The following is a 16080-nucleotide window of genomic DNA, read 5'->3' on the forward strand; positions in this document are numbered from 1 at the left end:
GTACTCAAGCCTTGCTTGTCTTCATAGGATTAAACAAGACAAATCAAAGGAAAGCACAATAAAAGTGACAAAAGCAGAAAGGGAATAATTCCCCGTCATTTTTTAAAGGCTCTTTTAACAGCTTGCGCTGAAACCTGAAACTTCCAAGAGGTCTCCCCACCTATTCCACTACTCCCTCCGCTTATAAATATTGTCTTTGTTTTGGATGTTGCCATTCTAAGATTTGGACTGACCCAAGGGCTCTTCTTTTATATCACAGATACTGGAAATCCCAGAGTCTAAGCAGAAAAGTAGTCAAACAATAGAAGGAAATACCAGAAATACACATAAAAGAAAGTCATCAGATAAATAATATATCAGTAATAAATGGCTATTACACTGAAAAGCCACTGCCTTTTCTTCTTCCCTCACCTTTCTCATAGATGGTCCTTTCCAGATCACAAATAGGAAAGTTTTATAAATTTTTCACAATAAAAGCAAATCCAAAGGACACTAGGTATTCTTAATTTATCTCTGCCATCCCCTATGTTCTCCCTAAAATGCTCAACTGTAATCTCTCTCTCTCTCTCATATTTTTCCTTACAGTTCTCTATTAACCTTTATAAGTTTACAGCTGGTGACTGCTTCATCCATATTAAAAGCATGAGCTGATGACTCCCTCAGTTCTAATTATTCTCTTTTTTCCTCATCCATTTCAATTTTCACTCATCCACGTCTTGGAACTTACTAGACCAAACCAAAATCCGATACTAACCAGACCAAAATGACTTGAAAGATCCCAAGTCTCCCAAACAAGTGAATGCAACAAAGAAAGCTCTCCTCTCATGAGACTGATGGTCTGCTGAGTTTCCTCTTCTTGGCAGCTGGAGTGGACTCATTAGAATTTGCATCTGACCCGACTGTTATATCATCTCTTTTATAGCTCAGTGATGCAGCATCCAAGACCCCAATTGGGCTGTGTGGTACAGAGGAAACTGACAGACTGACACTTTGACTACTCTCCTTCTCCATCAATGTCATCCGCTGGATCACTTCATTACATCTTAACACTCTCTCCTGCAATTATCGCCCCAAAACAGATCAGAACAAAAGCCTCTGAACATGGATGGCATCTGTTCAGTGTCGCACAACATTTGCCAGATGGAAAAATTTACCTTATCTACATGGATGCAACAAGATAAAGTGTTTTTGATTCCCACAGTCTGGATTTCTCCCAATGCCGAGAATGCAACAGCAGCAGCAATTTCAGAGGGCCTAAACCCTAGAAATCCTGTTCCTGCAAATCAATTTAATCCATATTTTTGTCAGGCTTTCAGCTCGACCCAATCCACTATCACTGATAGCAAGAGAGGCTCTATTTATGTATAGAATGGAATCACTGACCTCTAACTGAACTCAATATAAGTTCCACAGACCGGGAAACTACTGAATTTGTTGGGGAATTGCCGTCATTAAACTTTTGAAGAAAGTAATCTATGAATGAGAAAGGCGTCACAGCTTGCATCCTCCACTTGAGGGTGCTTAGAACTAAAAGCTCCATTCTTTGTATTGTCTTGGCTTCAAATACATATTTTGCCTCGCCAACCTAGAGGATCATTTAAGAATCACTGATAGGTAAGTGAAAACCCTGCAGCCAAGAAAACCGACAGAGAAATCTCTTTGTGGTCACCCTTCACCTGTAAATCTAGTGATAGAGGAACTTCAGTTTCCTCAATCTTGGCAGCAAGAGATAAGCAGGCCACAGTGAGCAACTGTGTCATCCAAGCCTTACCTTCCTAAAGACAGAGATATGAAGACACGAGAAATGGTAACAAGTAAATAAAAAAAAAAAAAAAAAAAAAATATCCAACCACATCCAATCAAACACCTATGGAAAGTTACTGTCTACCCTACAATGTTCTCAATGAAATAAAGATTGCAATTGGGTGCCCTAAGATGGTTCTTACTGGGAGTTTATAAGCTGAAAGGAATCGATCCATGTAATTTACAGACAAATAGGCACTCAAAGGTCCGAACTTGTAATGGACATGAACCTGTCAATAAAAACCCATTGATTACAAAGGAGAGAATGTTTATACATTTGAGCAAACAAAAGATAAGCAAGAAAAGAATTGATAATATCATCGGACAAATGAATGGAAAAGGAAAAATACACCCATTTCTATATAGATAACAAAACCATCATCTATTTGTTGTTGGTTTTTTTCTTTCTTCTTTTTTTTTGGGGGGGTATGAGCAGAAAACATCTCGAACTATTGAAAGCACATATAGCAACCATTATATGCAAACCAGGAAGAAAAGGAAATGAAATACTGGAAATCAAGAAAGCTGCACATTATTACTATCAACATCAAGAGACAAATGATGGAAAAGGGGAAATTTACACTCATTGTCAAATAGATAACAAAGAACCTATAAAACGGTTGAAAAACAGCTATATCACTAATTATAGGTCAAACTCAACTGAGAAAAATAGTCTTCTTTAGTTAAACTAATAATAATAGTAGAAATAATAGAGATGCAGAAGAATAAGCATGAAATTTGTCCGAATTAATCAATAGCCTCGAAATCAAACACCATGTGGACAGAAATCATCGGAAAATAGATCAAGCTCAAAGCCCAATAAGAAATTCATAAGACTGAGGTGAAAAGAAGAAGGGAAAGGGAAAACTCCGACCTTTCCAATCCAATCAATGGCATCTCTCCTGACTGAAATGTCCAAGTCCCCATTCTGCAACCTCTTGGCATAATCCTTTCTCGGCATGTGTTCTAATTCCTTCTCAACCAGCAAAACAATGCATTCCTCTGATTGTAGGGGAAAACTCTTTAAGAAGTCCCCATAAAAATCACTCCTTTGTTCTGGAATCCAGCCATGCTTATGGCCCTCGGCTTCTCCATCGAATCCATCCTCTTCCCCATCATCAAATTCCAGAATGCTGGAATTATCCTCGGCACACAGGAGGTTAGATGAAGCATAGTCATAGGTGACACCCATTGGAGTTAGATTGAGAGGTTTTCTTCTCTCTTTCTCCTCAAATGGTGCTCTTTCGAGAGGAGGAGGTCTAGAAGATGGAGCCCTTCATACTATTAGCCATCAGTGTAGAGAGAAAGAGATGGGAAGAAAAGAGGAGAAGAGGCACAGTTGTATACATAGGTGGAGATGTGGGAAATGGCAAGCAAAAATAGGGAGAGTGGGAGTGCTGTGGAGGAGGAGGAGGAAAAGATGACGACGTATAAATAAAATGTTTTGTTTGGGGGGGTTTTGGCTGCGGGTGGTACCGGGATTCAGGAGGGTTTAGTTGTAAGAAAAAAATGATGATGCAATAATTTGATTGGCAGGACGGAAGAGATGTAAGAGTGATATGATTAGGACTGCATTAACGTGGCAGTACATCATGGCATGATTTGGTGAGGGGGAATATGGAAATTTCATGGAGGGCCGAAATGTAATGACCCTGGTGCATTTGGTGGGTCTATCTGATTACCTTCAAGGTGAAAGAATTTTTTCATGTAAAATTTTATTTTGTAAACTAAGATACCTCACTTTCCATTGATCACAAGAAAATAAGAGAAAACAAAAATAAAATGATTGTTCTGCTAAATTATGTCATTATTCGTATAATAAAATATTTGTTTGGATTGATATGGAGATTTCAATTTTACAGATCATTTTAATTAGTGAGAAATCAGTTTTTTTGGGTGATCCGGATACTTGTGTGTATCAACATATGCACACAAATATGTTTATATTAAAAGAGCTGGCGAGATCCATAAAATTTTTCCATAAAAATTATCAATTTTATTTAATAAAAAAAATATTATAATAGCATATCAACATAATAACTAGAAAAAATCGTGTTCTATTGCTAAATTAACTTTTTCATTCTTATCCGTACCCAATTTTATCTTTATTCAAACATTTAACTACTAAATAATTCCAATTGTCAATAAATCTCAACCAAAAAGCATTTTTCACATGACAATATACTCCATGCATGTGTGTGCATGCGAATGCCAATGTCAAACTAAAGGCCTGGTCCTGGGGATATTACCAACAAGAAAGCATTGCTATTAGCTTGGAATTTCGGTTGCCCTATATAAAAGGAAGATTAATATGTGAATGCTAGTATGCAAGTATCCTACCAAGGTTAATTGATTTTGGGAGAAGGGAATTCCAATGCTCAAGTTATCAAGCATTTTAGGATAATTAAGTTTTAATATGATAGTCAATATTATAATATTGCCACCAAGAATGTTCAAAATTAAAAATTATATATTTAATAGTTTTTAAACGATGCATCATATTGATACAAAAATGGATGCATTCTATTATCCCAACTTGCTAAAATACACAATAAAGCATCCAAATTATAATCTATACATGTTAAAATATGTATAGATCGAAAATCAATAGATTCTAATGCTTAAATCATAGCAAAATATGGTTTTAACAATTTAATTGTTCATTTTTGTATCGGTTGCACACCATCCAAATACATGATATTTGGTTTTTAAGTATTTTTAGTAATGTAAATCATAATAAAGTAGTTACGATTTTGGTCTTGTATGTCCTGTTATTGATCTTGGAATTAAGAGGACAAGATAATCACTCCTTTTGAGAGGAGTATAGCCTATTTGTTTGTTATAACAGTAAACTATGGTCCTCAAAAGGAGCCTCCGTATCAGTGTTATTGTTGAAACCTTTCTCATGACCCAAATGGTCAGTCGCCCAACTGACTCTAACCTCTAAGACCGAGGCAGTGAGCTCAGAGTAAGATGCATGCATAACTCACAGGCCAAGCCTGCCATGCTGTTAGATTCTTCGAGCATCTTTACACATACGATCGAAGTCCAGCATACATACTACCGGGAGAACAAAACAGATGCCACTCCCAAGCCTTTTTAGAGCCTTCGCGATCTCTTCCCCTCCCTATCCTCGCCGGCCCCCGGCTGTTCCGACGCTCCGCCGCCGCGCTTCCCTGGTCGGAGCGCTTTGGGTGCTGAGCCTTGGCACCGTCGCCGCGCTCTCCTACAGGACGGGGTGCGCTCAGTCCCACTGCCGCTTCTTCCCTTTCCTCAAGTAAAGCCCACCATCCCCTTCCTCCGGAGATGGCTTCTCGATTTCTCGTGGCTGCGGAATCGAGAAGTTTTTTTTTTTGTTGCTTTGTTCTCTCTTGATCTTAATATGGATTCCGAGATGTTGAATTCCTCTTTTTTCGAAGAAATTTCTTCAAAAAAAAGGTGAAAATGACGAGAATTTCGCCTAAAAATAAGAAATTTTGGCACAGGAACTGGTTTTGTGATCATGGTTTTTTATCTTGTACATTACTTCGATTTCTGTCGAACTGTTTTAGATCATAAGAATATAATAACCTTCAATCAGCCTGGCAATAATTGTTGAAGTTAGTGGGAAGAGAATGCTCGTTCTTTCCATAACTCTTCAACTGGTTTATAGAATACTTGATGTTTTGACCATTGAAGTTCATGAAACGAACATATTGAATCTACGGAGGCTGATTCGGAGCTCTTAAAAGCGCTCAAGAGGATTATGTTCGATGTCCCATATATTTCTGATGCAACGTTTCTCAATTAAGGGGTATGCCACCGTCTGACTGTGACTGAGATTGTATGGTAGACTCATCAGTCTTTGGAAAGTCCCACTACATGGTCAAATCTCATCCTGGGAGCAGGGTTGTAAATGATAACTATTAAGCTGATAAAATGGCCAGTACTAGAGTTTATGCTGATTTATTAATGTTTTGATAACATGCAATGCATGTTGTGTGCCAACTGAAGATTTTTGGTTTGGGTATCCTCACCAACATCATGTAAGTTCCATCTTTTTGCCAGGTGATGCCTTATCCAGTTGCCAATAAAAGTTATTATCTCACGAAAAAGATTAAAATTTATTCACTTTTAGGAATTTGACCCCCTTAATCCTTACATACACCCTAGATCAGTGCAATGGAATGTGTCTATTTGTCCATCTTTTGACTTTAGATAGGAGTAGGTCCGAAAGAGGATCTTATTTTTAAAACAGAAGTAAGTTATTTTTTTTTAGTTCGTAAAACTATTTCGGTCAAAAGTGTATCACAAGGGAATCAGCCATTCATATTCTATTTCTAGTGTAGGAAAAAAAACAAAAAACAAAAAGGCATGAGCTGCTCTCTTTTTGTATATCCTTTTCCTATTACTTACAATAAAGCAATCTCTTCAAATGTAGGCTAGATATAGATACATCGCCTCCATTTTCTCTCTCTGTTCTTTTCCCGATACTGCCTGATTGTCATTTTAACAATCTAACTGTTTAATATGACTCTTATTATGTATGACAAATTGCCAATCAATATTTATATAAATTTGTACTTGATTTAACTGCTGCTTGTTACTGTAAATGAAACCTTCCAGGTCAAAATTCATCAATCAACCAACTGCAAGACATCTTCGTTCTACAGGAATGGAGGCTGCATCCACCACAGTTCCTGCTATTGTTGTTTATGTTACTGTTCCAAACAAAGAAGCAGGTCTGTCTATATGGTTTTAGTTTCTAATATACAAGCACGCTATAATAGAAAATATGTAGGAGTATCGATTGATGATGCAATTATTGATGCATATTAACCAGGGCAACTTCAATGACATGGTTTAATACTTCTTCTGTGGATTATAACATAAAGAAATCAGACATACGTGTAGTAAATTAATAAGAAACAAAAGGCTAGAGAAGGATATAGTTTGGATGCACCATTGCACCAAGTTGGCATCTGTGTGTGTATTCCATGAAAGGTCTTTGTGAGGAATAAAAGGGGGAGGGGTGGGGAGGCGGTAGGTCAATTCTCTACCTGACTTGTCATTTATTGAAATGGAAAATTTAATGCATGAAGAACAGCTTGGTAGGCTTAATGACAAATATAACTTATGAAACAAACATATATATTAAAGATGACAAATATAACTTAATGACAAATATATATATATATATATATATATATATATATATATATATATATATATATATATATATTAAAGATGTGGTATTGTTGGAGCATAAAATTAGGGCTCGGTGAGAAGTAAGTTATTATACAGTTTTGTGTGCCAGAGAAGAAAAGGGAGAAGCCAAACAAGACTTGGATGAAGGAGGAGAACAATGATCTCAAGATGCTCCTATGTCAGAGGACTTGGCTGAATATGTGAACTGGGAAATAAGTAAATGAATATGAAGGGGTGAGCTGTTATGAACAATTTATTTATGTGTGAGGCTTTTGTGGTAATGAACTTTGAAATTCAGCAAAGCATTTATTTATGCATGATCTGTTTATCATATGAAGCACTGTTCTGCTTCACAAATAGGAATGCAGAATATGAAATTGAATCCATTGGTAGGCTATGTTTACCTGCCTCTCATTTATCATGCCCCCTCATGTGAAATAACTTGTAACCTGGCACTATATAACCTTGCTTAATGGAATAATTATGATTTATCCGTCAAGGATACCAAATCATTTTATTTTAGTTGCTCCCATAAAATGCTTAAGGTGCTGGTGCCTGCGGGGCACCTTTTATCTTTCTTTTTGCATACACATATCATTGTTTTGAACAGCCATCTCAATAGACATGGTTTCGTCATATTTGGGAGGTGCTTGTCACCTCTCCCTCTGTGGGTTTGGTGGTCCATTCCTTATAGAGGCACGACAAAAGCTATAATTCTCATTGCCAAACTTGATCAGTGTTACGGTTTAATGAACATATGGTGATGTGGCATGATGTGTTTACCAATGTTTTGTTTGTTTGAATGTAGGCAAGAAGCTTGCTGAGAGCATAATTATGGAAAAGCTTGCTGCATGTGTGAATCGAGTCCCAGGCATGCACCTCAACCTTAAATTATATACACTAGTAGCAATTATGCATGGAGGCTTTATATTTGTTCAAATTATCTGACCTAGTTTTATTTTTAATAATGAATATATTGGTACTCAATCTGATTTATGCATTTCTGTAGGTTAAATATATGTAGTAAATTTCCAGATATCTTTTCAGATTTTGATGTCATATTTTTGCAAACAAGAGTTGTATTAAATTAGCAGTGTTAAGTAGTTCTTTATATTCGTCTTTTGTTGATAGAATCTTGGTAAGCTTTTAGGAATAATTAGCATTTGAATTGAAGCTTCATCAGTTATTAGAAGAGGGTGGGGGGGGGGGGGGGGGGTTGGCGAGAGAGAGAGAGAGAGAGATAGTTGAGTTGAAAGAAAACTCGATATGTTTTATTTATTATGTTCACTTTCATTTTGTCAGGTGCATGAAAGAATATTTTGTTTAATTCTTATGACATTATATACAAAGACAGTCTTTTGCAATATGATGCATCCCATTGGCTTCATGGTACTTAAAGTCATTAAGATTTCATGGTTTTGGATTTGGGTCAACATTTGAGGAAGTGAGATAAAGAAATGTTATCACTGAATTTCTTTCATAAAATTTACAGATCAAGTCTAGCAAGCACTAAGACAGCTTGACTTCGTACTGCCACCTTCTCTCCTTCTGCCATGTAGATCCATTTCCTTCTTTTGCTTTTTCCCTACTTACGCAGTATGCTTCATGGTCACCAAGAAAGTCCAATAGTAATATAATAGCACCCACCCTTCTCTTCCCACCCTCCCCAACTCCCTCCTAGGTCTTTGTCATCAAGTTCTCCTTTATCTACTTCAGCTGTCCAGTGTGTTGGGGTAGATCCCTTAATTGCGGAACACGAATCAACCACCCAAGATCACAACTCCATCCAAGAAAGGTCGATGTAGATACCACGCGAGAAAAGGAGGAAGAAAGAGAGAAAAAAATCACAAATAAATTAAGATAACGTAGATTGGCCTCAAGCTTACCTCTATAGGGTGTGCAAACTTCATTATGAGAGAAAGAAAATCAAATAAATATAAGAAAAACTCATCAGTCAACTCTTGTACAAAGATCTTTTAACAAGAAGCCCCAAAAATTCTTATAAAAGTCTTCTGAAGCCTCTCTGTACGATCAGGACGCCATCAGCTATACAATGCGACAAATAACTTGTCAATCGGAGCTATATACGCTCCAGAATCATCAAATAGTATTTTCCTAGGATATCGAGTGCAAATCAAATTCTATAACACTTCTAGACCGTCCGATCGTGATCGGCTCGAATTGTGGCCGTTTGATCATGCAATCAGGCATCCTAGGCTCTTGATCAAACTCGAAAACTATCTGGACCGTCCGATTGCGATCGGCTGCGACATCAGCCGTCGAATCGCGCCCCAATCCACACCATCGCTATGAACCGTGCCCCGATCCATGCCATCACTGTGAGCCGTGCTCTGGATTGCAGTCCACGGTGGGCCGCGACTGGGTAGTGGGCCTATGCCTGTGCAACCCGCATGCGCGCTCGCGCGTGTCTGGGCCAGCCCAGTGCATCACCATGGCCTGCACCAGCCCAGCATGCCGCGCTCGCATGCCGTCGTGGCTTGCATCGGCCCATGGGCCCCTCCGATAGCCCGTGGGATGTACCACCTGCTCACGATCTTCTCTCGTGCGTATCTCTTCCATCTGAACTCCGTTTGGACTGATCTTGGACTCGTTGGATTTTGTTCGTCATCCTGGACCTTGTTCTGGACTTATTATGAATCAAAACTCGAGGTATTTTTTTCAACAATCTCCATCTCGACTCGATATTCGGCCTCCATCTCTAAGAGCTGTAATCAATCTCGCTCCCACGTCCTGGGGCACGCTTGCTGTCTCATAGATGGGTAAACGTAGGAATCAAGTCAGATCGCTCGATCCCACCTCCGTCATGAGCTGTGTCCACTCTGACCAAAGATCTGCTCGGAAAAGTCTCCTGCAACAATAAAAACTTCACTCTGCGACGTCACCTCTCGTCCTCCTGAGTCTCCCGTCTCATGTCCAATCCACCTCCATCTGAAGCTCCACCTCGCACTGGACTCCCTCTGGCTCCTGAAACTCCAGCTTGCACTAGGCTTCCTATCAGGTAGTAATATCTTTCCGTCCTCTTCTTCTCCTCCAGAATAATCTTATCGCCGCGCATAATTTTCAGGATTTCATCATCAGCTACCCACCTATAGCCGTTTGAATCTACTTTGCTCAGTGAGATACAATTCCGTCTGAAATTGGGTATGTATTGGATCTTGTCCAATCTTCTCACTACACCATTATGTGTCCTCCAGTTGACTGTCTCGATGTCTTTGATCGCACAGCTCGATCCATTCGGTAGATGAACAGTGCTCTCACTGCTCTCCAGGGAGTTAAACAGCTCTTTTCTACAACAAACATGATGGGTGCATACAGAATCTAAAATTCACTACTGAGAAGAAGTAAATATCTCATCAGATATCAATAGGATATCATCCTTTGACTCGCTATTGGCCATCGCCATAGTAGCCATCGTCCGATCTCTGAGTTGGGGGCAATCTCTGACACGATGCCCTAACTCATCATACTGGTAGCACCTGATCTTGCTAGGATCTCTCATCTTGGATCTGGATCATCCTCCTCAGGATCCTCTATCGCTTCGTCTGCTGTCACTTGCTCCTCCAAAAATCATCAAAGTTGAGCTGCCGCCGTCTGAGCTCGAAACTGGATTCTCCCTCCTTAGAATCTTATTCTGGAGAATCGCCGTGGTGATTTCATCTATCTTGATGGTGTTCTTTTCCACTAAAAGAGCAATCACCAAGGACTCATACGAAGGAGAAAGCGATGCTAGCAAGATCAATGCCCTGGTCTTCTCCTTAACCTTCTCACTTACACTGAAAATATCAGTGAGAATTTTTTGAAAGTGGCTGAGATACTCCTGCACGCTCTATCCCTCGTCCATCCGTAGTTGATAGAATTACCTCCAGAAGAAGAGAGTGTTGGTGAGGAACTTCGCCATGTATAACTTTTCGAGCTTCGACCACAATACCATCGAAGAAGTTTCGTCAAGTACATAAATCACCACCTCATCCCTCAGGTATAAGTGGATGGTACTCACCGTCTACATCTGTAACTGCTTCCAGGTCTTCTCCTCTATGGTATCTGGCTTCTTCTCATACAAGAGAGCATCAATCAACCCATGTTGGATGAACACATCCTTCATCCTCGCTTGTCACAAGGAGAAATTGCTTTTTCTGTCGAACTGGTTGATCTCCACCTTGATCGTGTTGGTCTTTTCCATCTCCAATCCCGATCAACACCACCTCCATCTGGATCGTCTGCTATCGCTTGTTTACGGTAACCAGGCTCTGATATCATTTGTCGGGGTAGATCCCTCAATTACGGAACACGAATCTGCCGCCTAAGATCATAACTCCATCCAAGAAAGGTCGATGTAGATACCATGCAAGAAAAGGTGGAAGAAAGAGAAAAAATCACAAACAAATCAAAGTAATGTGGATTGACCTCAAGCCTATCTCCATGGGGCGTGCAAACTTCACTATAAGAGAAAGAAAATCAAACAAATACAAGAGAAACTCACCACTCAACCCTTGTACAAAGATCTCTCAATAAGAAGTCTCAAAAATCCTTACAAAAGTTATCTGAAACCTCTCAAGAAGCCTTTTTGCATGACTAAGACGCCACCAGCTATCTGAACAAACGACTCGTCAATTGGAGCTATATAGGCTTCAGAATCATCAAAATAGTGCTTTCCTAGGATATCGGACTCAAATCAAATCCTAGAATCCTTGTGGACCGTTCGATTATGATCGGCTCGAATTGTGACCATCCGATCACGCAATCAAGCATCCCAGGCTCCTAATCGAACCCGAAAATGATTTGGACCTTCCAATCACGACTGGTTGTGACATCAGCCATCGGATCGCACCCCGATCCACACCATCGCTGTGAGCCGCACCCCGATCCATGCCATCGTTGTGAGCCGCGCTTTGGATTGTGGTCCACAGTGGACCACGACTGGGTAGCGGGTCTGCGCCCGCGTGGCCCGTGCGCAAGCGCTCACGTGCGTCTGGGCCGGCCCAGCGTGCCACGCCGGCCCATGGGCCATACCACCTGCTCCCGACATTCTTTTGTGCGTATCTCCTCCATCTGGACTCTGTTTGGGCTGATCTTGGATTTGTTGGATTCCGTTCATCATTCTAGACCTTGTTCTGGGCTTATTGTGGACTGAATCTCGAGGCATTTTTCTTAACATAATGGTCTAGTCTAGTCTTTCCATTCCAGTGCTACTACATAGGTTGACAAATGGGGACCTGATCCAGACTCAAATGTTCATGGGTTATGCATGGGTCTAGTGGGGGCCATAAAAGATTTCAAGCCTATGTTTGACGCAAGTTTCACCATATCAACTCATACCACCCTGTATCGAGCACACTGCAATATACTGATAAGGTATTGGTATAGTATTGAAGTTTGGTACTGCATAGGGGCTGAACTAGCCAATACCATGCAAAACCGGTCCATGTTGCACCAACCTATACCGCTCGCTGGTGTTACCATGGTTGGGTGCGAGAAAAGGTTTCTTGATCATGTGTCATTACAGGCACTGTATTGTACCATGCTGCATGTACGATACTATATAAGTAAGGTATCTAATATTGGTATAGAGAACCTTAGTGTTGGATAGAAATATACTTGACTTGGTCCTAACCTAAGTGGACAATTCTTAGATTTGGTAGGATATGATCTTATGCTATAGAAGTTGTGAATATGACCACTTGTAGAATCGATGCTTTTTCCTAGTATATATTTTATGTAAATATTTATACATTTACTTTTATAATTTTCCCTTTTTTATTGCATTTGTTAGGTATTTTATATTCTAATGCCCTCATGGGTAATGTTTAAGCGTTTAATGGCATTCATGGAAATAGATATGGCTTATTTTATGGTTGGACACACTGATCCGCTAGGGGGCAGGCCTTGGCGCAATGGTAAGATTGTTCCATTGTGTCTATATATCATAGTTTTTGAAATATAGAAATAACCTCTCCGCATGTGGGGTTAGGGTTGTGTATGTCTAACCCTCCCCGGACCATACAATGGTGGGGACCTTGTCCACTGGGATGCCCTTTTTCTAACATTGTGACCTCTCTTTAGGCTTCCTAATTGAAGGTCAAATCCCTAAACAAGAGCTCCTCTCTTCCTTGCTTCTTGGCTTTTGTGATCATTGGATCTCGCCCTCTAATTGCATCAGTTGGAGGCTTTTAATTGTTATGTTAAGCCTGCCACCAACTTCCTTTACCACTAGCTACTTCAACCACATGTCCTCAAGCTCTTGACTTTATCCATGCCAATTTTGAGGCTTTGACCATTGATTGTGCTGCTACCACTGGCCCTTGGTTCCTTGTCCCTTGTGTTAGGAGAGGGGGTGGGGAATGAGTTTAGCATAAGCCCCTAAAGCCATAGCAGCAGCCTCCCTTAAGCATATGATGCCACTTTATTTAGAAATAATATGCCCACTAACAGTTCATACATGAATCTGCTTGAGACACAGACCAGTGTTCAGCATCTAGCTTTTTAAAATTCATCAAAGCAGAATTGGACCTGTTCAAAATGACGGATGGATAGAGTCTGGATTAAAATTTAGATTCTAATTCTGATGGGTCCAAGTACCATGTTGGAGGCAACAGTTCTAACCCAACCTGATTCCAGTCCTCATCTCCACCTCCGCAAGAAAAAAAAAAAGGAAGGTTTGCACTCCAGTGATTTTTGGAAACCCTTGCTGCTACATTCTAGTAGCTTCTGCACCAAATTCATTTTGCTTATAGCTTAATTTCTAACTAAAGGATTTTGCTTATAGCTTAATTTCTAACTAACAGTGTTTTTCAATGTGTCTATGAATCTCGATATTTATCAATCCATTGGTATGTCTGTGTGTGTGGTAATGATAGGGGTGCATTGTGTTCAAGGAGTGAAACAGGTCTCTTTTCCTCCTATGTAGTCAACATACCCTTTAGAGACATAAATCCTTAAGGAGCCGTAAACTTTAGTTGCACTACCAAATTTCTCCATTTTAGATGCCTATTATGGTCATGAGAAGCCATGTCAATTTCCTTGAACCTTTCGTGGAGATCTCTTTGGCCATACCCTTAACATCTTTTCCATGTCCCAGCATTACTTTTCTCATCAGCCATTGATCAGTCCACTGTTTAAGGCAATCCTTTCCACACGGAAGTTTCTTGCCTAATTTTAAGCATCAAACTATCCCAGTGAACTCAGATGCTAAATGACACCACAACCGAGGGTAAAGTTAGTAAGTAGAGAGGATAGAGATATAGTCAAAGTTCTTCAGTGTAGTCTCCATTCCTCTTATTAGTATGTTGTTACCAAGGAAAGAGGAAAGAATTATAATCAAATGTTGATAAGGCAACAGTCACAGATGGGGCCTTTTTCATGCCAAATCTTGCTAGAGCTTCCAATGCTTATTGAATTGGCTACCAAACCCTTTTTAAACACCATAAATCTGCCATTTATTCCTTAATGCTTCTATGTTTGCTCAAGGCCCCCTCAACATCGAGGGAGCCACATGAAAAGGATTTGTATTTTACTACCAGTTATCAGAGTACAATAAAAGAACAACTTCAAGGGGTCAATTAAACAATTGTACAAAGTCACATGTATCAGGCTTCAAGGTACATTTTGTAATGTCATTCTGATAATAGTTCTAACTCTTCAATTTTGCTGTGACATCAAATAATAACTTGATACAGAATTTATTCGTCCCTGCGAAGTCGGCAGCCTTATTTAGCTAATGGATACAAATATAGTTTGCATTTTTTGATGTTTTAAGATTTTTAATGCAGTTATAAGCATCTATTTGGATGTCATGTTACAACCACATGTTTTGATGATTTATTTGACTTAGCTGAAAATTTCCATAGATCTATACTGTGCTCTGCATTCTCCAGTTACAATTTTGTTAGATTGTGACAAATGTTAGTTAAACCACATTTCTTTTATTTTCCTCCACGTACTGTCAAAATACATTTGTTTCATTGCATGTTTCCTAATTAATCATATGTTCTGTAATTGCAGGCATCGAGTCTGTTTATTGGTGGGATGGTAAGGTAGAGTTCTAATATACAAAATGAAGCTTTATTCCATTTGAAAATTATTCATTAAGCACTATTAATTTACCATTCAACCCAAGATGTTCTTGACATCAATAGTTCCATATACCCCTATACCCACAAGTTTATAATTCATTCAGCCACAAACCCAGCATTGTCTGTATACAACTGATGTGCTTTAGGAAAAAATGTCTACCGTACCAATAATTATCTACAAAATGTTAGATATGCAACCTTAGTGAAATAACATTAGTGCATCCTGCAATGATTCTGATGTATCCACTTGATGCCTCATAATTTTACCAACAAAAGAAGGGTCAACAACAGGCCTTAATGCCCTCCTTTAATATGTTTTTTTAACTTATCTATCATAATATCTATTTTTCAGGTTCAAAGAGATTCTGAGGAATTACTCATAATCAAGACAAGGGAATCCCTCCTGAATGCCTTGACAGAACATGTTAAAGCCAACCATGAATATGAGTAAGTTCCATTCTGAACACTGGAAACCATGTAATCAAGGGCAATCTTTTAGATTATGCTACATTGAATGCATTAAGTGTAGTGGCACATATATTTATTGCATTCTTATTAAAATAGTGCAGAGAGGACTTTAGCTAGATACCTGATTTCTATAAATAAATGTTTGCAGGGTCCCCGAAGTGATTGCTTTGCCGATCACTGGTGGCAACCTCAAGTACCTTGAATGGATCAAGAACAGTACTAGGGATATTTGACATAGGAAGTTATGAGATGCAAATACGTAGAGATCTTGGGTGCATTACAGTCGAGTGGTACGACTTCAGTGCAGTATAGTGCGGGTAACAGAGGCTGTGTCTTAATCAATGCTAGATCCTATGCGGCTAGCTACTTTTTTAGTGGTAGGAACTAGTTGTCCTTTTTTTTTTTTTCGGTAGAGGAACTAGTTGTCCTTGAATGATCAATACAATGCAATCCCTCGGTGCACTTTCCAAGTTTCTCAGCTCAAAACTTGCTTAGCAATATATTTGTCGTATTAAATATCAATATTGTTTAT

At 39.3% G+C, this 16080-nt stretch overlaps 2 protein-coding genes across 3 annotated transcripts; one reads left to right on the forward strand and one right to left on the reverse strand.

The window, feature by feature from the left end:
* Positions 1-321: 321 nt before the first annotated feature.
* On the reverse strand, positions 322-3283 carry LOC140859462 (cyclin-D4-1-like). 2 transcript variants are annotated; one of them, XM_073261351.1, is made up of 6 exons: positions 2678-3280; positions 1947-2033; positions 1677-1775; positions 1384-1585; positions 1155-1276; positions 322-1056 (listed from the first exon to the last, which is right to left on the reverse strand). In XM_073261351.1, the coding sequence occupies exons 1-6, from the start codon at positions 2993-2995 to the stop codon at positions 823-825; spliced, it is 1062 nt and encodes a 353-aa protein (XP_073117452.1). In that variant the 5' UTR covers positions 2996-3280; the 3' UTR covers positions 322-822. The 2 variants fall into 2 exon arrangements, with proteins under 2 accessions (XP_073117452.1, XP_073117453.1); XM_073261352.1 differs by lacking the exon at positions 1947-2033 and having other exon boundaries at positions 2678-3283.
* A 1458-nt stretch (positions 3284-4741) lies between these two features.
* On the forward strand, positions 4742-16070 carry LOC140859463 (protein CutA 1, chloroplastic-like). The gene is made up of 6 exons (XM_073261353.1): positions 4742-5080; positions 6409-6524; positions 7799-7861; positions 15010-15041; positions 15433-15527; positions 15697-16070. The coding sequence occupies exons 1-6, from the start codon at positions 4884-4886 to the stop codon at positions 15779-15781; spliced, it is 588 nt and encodes a 195-aa protein (XP_073117454.1). The 5' UTR covers positions 4742-4883; the 3' UTR covers positions 15782-16070.
* Positions 16071-16080: the final 10 nt, after the last annotated feature.

The sequence above is a fragment of the Elaeis guineensis genome, chromosome 7 (genome assembly GCF_000442705.2).
Source record: "Elaeis guineensis isolate ETL-2024a chromosome 7, EG11, whole genome shotgun sequence".
Lineage (NCBI taxonomy): Eukaryota > Viridiplantae > Streptophyta > Magnoliopsida > Arecales > Arecaceae > Elaeis > Elaeis guineensis.